Source organism: Cyprinodon variegatus, unplaced genomic scaffold (genome assembly GCF_000732505.1).
Source record: "Cyprinodon variegatus isolate N-32 unplaced genomic scaffold, C_variegatus-1.0 Scaffold4, whole genome shotgun sequence".
Classification (NCBI taxonomy): Eukaryota; Metazoa; Chordata; class Actinopteri; order Cyprinodontiformes; family Cyprinodontidae; genus Cyprinodon; species Cyprinodon variegatus.
In genome coordinates this window covers 2,557,149-2,561,966 of record NW_015150457.1, presented here as the reverse complement: position 1 = coordinate 2,561,966, position 4,818 = coordinate 2,557,149, and the positions used below count along the sequence as shown (strand labels likewise).

Genomic DNA, 4,818 nt, shown 5'->3' with positions numbered 1-4,818 from the left:
ATGAAATAATTTAGTTTTCTTTTAAAAAACGAATAACTATTTGTATATGTTTACTCCCCAAATTCTTCCTCAAAATATCTAACAAATTAATCTTTTTCTTCAATACATTTAAACTCTCTCCTCATATATCTTCTCGAGCTTTCATATTTATGACATTCAAGTTCTATTGTTTCATATTTTTTTTCATCCCACCTTTTTTGCCATTTTTCCATCAGTTTTTCTTTAATAATACTCTTTCCCTCTGATTTACTTGTTTTGAATTCATTCATTGAATGTAATTTTTTATTTTTATTCATATTAAGTGTTACAAAAACACGAACATAAAACAACAAAAAAAAAGTTAACTCACTAACTAAATGTGTTGCATACCGTTTAATTCTACACCTATTCATGTACAGGATTTTACCATTTAAATTCCATAATTTAGTCCCAAAAATATATATATATTCTTGGATACTTAAAGACTATCTTTATCTTGATTATGGATTTATGGATCTGTCTACAAACACCCAAACTACATCAGAGCAACCAATAGGAGTGAGAGGATTATCCCTCCAGCCTTCAGCATCCAGGAAGAGCAGGGTCTGCTTGCAGTATTTGTACTTTTGCAAACAGCAGCAGGTGTCTTCATTACCTCCCTGACCATGCCATCTCTGTAGACTGAGTAATTGCTCTGTAAACAAAAGAAGTGTTTTAATGGAAGCAATACCTTAGTTAGTAACTGTGCAAGAGGTAATTACAAATATTTTTCTTGACTGTGAGTTTTGACATGATTAGGAAAACTAATAAATAAAATATAACATAAAAATGTGGATTCAACAATAAGAGAGCCAGTAAAAAACAATGAATAAAGCTGAATCTGCAAAGATCACTACTGTTAGACACAGACTGAGCCTATTCATTTTGACTTATTATGACTAAACCTAACGAGAGAAATAAATGATCATGTTCAAACACTGTTGACTTACTCTGGCATCAGAAATGTACTGAATTTGTGGCAAGTTATTCATCAAGCTCTGATACTCATCTGGTCTGTAAGAAGTAATTGAAGATGATTAAAAAAAGACACTAGCTTTGCAGAAAAGGTTTACACTGTTGCAAGACAAACTCAGCAAAGATGCCAAGTATTTGATTGCAATGATCTTACTGAGCCGTTGTGGTGGATAGCAGTAGTGTGTTCGGGCGGCTGGTGCATGAGGTAATATCTACTGCAGGGTAGTAGAAGAGGAAAGCCAGACACATTTCATCAGTGGTGGATAAACCCATCTGAAAGGTAGACAATAAAAAATATAAACCTCTTTATTTATCAAGTACATTGATCATCACAAAAAAAACTGTTAAAGACATTTTAAATGCAGGTTCTTTCATGTGCTATTGTGGATCTCAACAAATTAGGATACTCTTAGAAAAGGTTGTGAGTGAAAAAAACTTTTACATCAGTTTTCTCAGAAAATCAAAATGCTACATGAGAATAATTACAAAATTATTTCAGGTATATTACGACCGCCTACTCAAAAGGATGTCCACGTGCTTTTCAGGTTATCCACTCCATACTTGATTAGGTTTTTTTGCATGAATCACTGCTTCAGTGCACCGTGTCAAAACAAAAAAATATTCTACATAAATATTCTGTTTTACTAACATTAAACTGTGCTTATTAATTTGTCTAAATATCACATGTTCTATGATGGTCTTAAATAAACAGGTCCTGTTTCTCTTTTAATTATTTGCATGGTAAACCTAAAAAAACACTCCATCCGAGCTACCAGACTTTACCAAATTTTGTGCATGTGTATTGATTTGAGAAGGCCCCTGGTTTGTTTTGTTTTTGATATTTCTATCTTGGCCTTTTCTTTGTTTGAAGTTATGGTGGAGAATGTTCTTTTTCCGGGTGGATCATAAAATAAGTGGTCCTCCTAATTGTTAATCATTCTGGTGATTGTTTACGTAACGCATGTGCATTTTTATTTTTTTTTTAAAGGGGAGAGGAAGGATCTTTTCTAAAATTCTCGAAAGTCCTCCACTCTTCCTTCTTGATGATTAGAGCCTGATAGGCCTATTGTACATAACCTGAATAATTTTCTGGTCTAAGTAAAGTTAAATTCTGTTAAACCTGCCATCATCATTTATTGTCCTTTAATATGTATGTTGCAAAGTGTTATTAAATATATGACTACCGGTATGCCAAATGATCACTTCTCAAGAAAGAACTGGGGAAAAAAAGCTTGAAGGTGTAGAAAAATACTTTTCTTTAAATCTACTTTGACTGAATGCTTCATGTAAAAAAAAAAATAGAATTAGAACTGGTTTATTTGTAAGGTTTCTGTGATACAACCAGCTGGGATCTGAGACACATAAAGTTGTGCAGCTAATGCAATATTCTAATAATCTAGAGCCTGAATGTCAAAAAAATTTATAAAGCATTATGTTTTTTAACAGTAACTGTAAATGAACATGAAATATATGCTGCCATGTTGATGTTGGTTTTGATTCATGATTATCTTTAAAACCAACAAGAATTCCCAATTAAAATTTTTATCTATTAGTTTTTTCTGCAACAATCTCTTATTTCAACAAACCTGACTCACCAGCAGAGTTGGCAAAAGTATTAATGTTTATTACTCAGGTGGAAGTATAAATCCTACTGTCGTAGAAGTTACAGTATAAACTTGAGCTTTTTTACTCAAGTTAAAGTATAAAAGTTCAACTTTTAAAACTACTTAAAGTAAAAGTATTGAAGTAAAAATGTGAAGGAGAGCTGCTTTAAACCTTCTATTGGTTAGTGCACTACCTTATTAAAGGAACATTTTTCTACAATTCTTAAGTTTCTTAACTTTTGGTAATGGCGTCAAATGTAACTTTGCATCATCCTGAAAACGTTATTTTGGAATGTGGCAAACAACACATTGGTTCAGAATTGAGTGCAACCACAGAGAAATAAATGTTCTTGATGAAGCAAATTATTTTGATGGTTTTTATTTTTTTTTTAATACCAACTGGCAATAACAAAAATGAGCTTAAATAAAACAAAAGTAAGACATTTATTTTTAAATGTAAAGAGTAGAAATTAGAGATAACTGCAAAAAAAAATTGTAAGGAGTAGAAATAAAAAGTTGTCTAAAAAATAATTACTCCTGTAAAGTATAGAAAGCCAAAAATTTTACTTAGGTAAGTTGACGAAGTATTTGTACTTTGTTACTTGACACCTCTGCTCACCAGTGTGTCTTTAGTGCGATCCTCTGTATTGTAGGTGCACTCCACAATTATCTCATCCCCCTGAAATAAAAAAAAACAGGTCATTTAGTTTCATGAGAGTCAACCCTGCTTTCATCTCAGACTAAAAATGTTCTCGGATAGAAGAAGTGTGTAAAGCTTACCGGTTTGACTGTCTTGATGCTTCCTAAATTAACAATTTCTTGCATGTCAAAGTCGTAGTTTTCATTCACTCCCAAGAAATCTATTTGCTTTCCATTTCTACAGAGATCAATCATAGATATATATATAAAGTTATGCATTCAAAATATGTCAACTATGATTTAGAGGTCAAAATGATTTTCTTTGGAATGATGCTAGGCTAAGGGAGTGGGTGGCTCATTATGTATTTCTCACCTGAAGTGGCCCACTCTGACTTTCCTACCAGCCAAGTGAGTGTGCAAGAGCACAGAAAACACTTGAAGGTCAGGAATGGGATTCACAAGCTGTGGGTGAAAATTGTTTGCATGAATAAAAAGTGCCTTGCAAAGGTAGTCACATATGTATTTTATGTGCCAAAAGTCAAAGTAAAACAGTGGAAGGTGAAGCGTACTTATGTTCAATTCAGTTTCTTTATATAACGTCAATTCATAGCTATGTAATCTTAAGGGGCTTTACAGAGATAATTCAATCAGATCAGACAGTCAGATTGGTTAAAAATGTTCTATCAAAGGAAAACCACCTGGCCTCTAGAGCAGCCCCTCACACCGAGCATGCATGCAGTGACAGTGGAGAGGAAAACCTCCCTATCCACAGGAAGAAACCTCCAGCAGAACTAGGCTCAAGTAATTTCTGTCATGTTTGTGCATAAAGTGTTTTCTACCTGTGAAAACAAAGAGGTGTTGCAGATGCCATAGGAGTGGAACTGGGTGGCTCTCGGAGGTATCCCGTACTGCATTTGGCCTACTGGAAGCACTCCTGTGGTTAGAACTCCCACATCGTGTTGCCGAAGTTTGTCTGTATAATAAAGCCTCAGACCTGAGCTGTCTGTAATACCTATGTAACAAAAGAAAAGTAATTACAGTGCAGTTAAAATCATAAAACAATGCTTCTACTGCAGTATTTGTTACCTTCCTTCTCTTGCGGGTTATTGTAATGGATTTCCAACCTGTAGAATCTGTCACTGCTTTCTCCTCCTATAGGAATACCTGTATTCTCAGGAAGCTCATATGCCTATAGTTTTTATTGATAGTAGGTCATTTGAGAATTAGGAGAGTGAGATATTTGAACAGATTTTGAATAACTGATATACCATTTATTTTGTCTACTTACTCCTCCTCCGACTCCCCATGAAGCCACCACTCCAAAGCAGGCGTCTCCTACGTCCCCCATGTAGCATTGTTTATCATATGGTTCGTTTACAAAAGAGGGGCAGTGGTACAGCAGCATATGATGGACGATGTCAAGGTGTTCAATATCTGGCTCAACCTAAAAGCAAAGTTAAATGGATTCATGAAAATTTGTTGTTTTTATTATTTGTTTTAAATAACTGTATCACAGCAACAGCAACCTTCCCATAATATCATATTTTATGTTTGAAATTAGAAGGTAAAATCAGCTTCAATG

The 4,818-nt window shown here is 34.1% G+C and overlaps 1 protein-coding gene across 1 annotated transcript in view; it reads right to left on the bottom strand.

Moving 5' to 3' along the window:
* Positions 1–323: 323 nt before the first annotated feature.
* Positions 324–4,818, bottom strand: part of LOC107083294 (DBH-like monooxygenase protein 2 homolog) — a 6,399-nt gene continuing 1,904 nt past the window's right edge. Inside the window, exons 5-13 of the mRNA XM_015372414.1 lie at positions 4,525–4,680; positions 4,323–4,425; positions 4,076–4,248; positions 3,610–3,698; positions 3,378–3,474; positions 3,217–3,276; positions 1,148–1,266; positions 969–1,032; positions 324–673 (exon numbers count right to left, since the gene is read on the bottom strand). Coding sequence (XP_015227900.1) covers positions 515–673; positions 969–1,032; positions 1,148–1,266; positions 3,217–3,276; positions 3,378–3,474; positions 3,610–3,698; positions 4,076–4,248; positions 4,323–4,425; positions 4,525–4,680 — 1,020 coding nt within the window. The 3' untranslated portion in view covers positions 324–514. The remainder of the gene's footprint in view (positions 674–968; positions 1,033–1,147; positions 1,267–3,216; positions 3,277–3,377; positions 3,475–3,609; positions 3,699–4,075; positions 4,249–4,322; positions 4,426–4,524; positions 4,681–4,818) is intronic.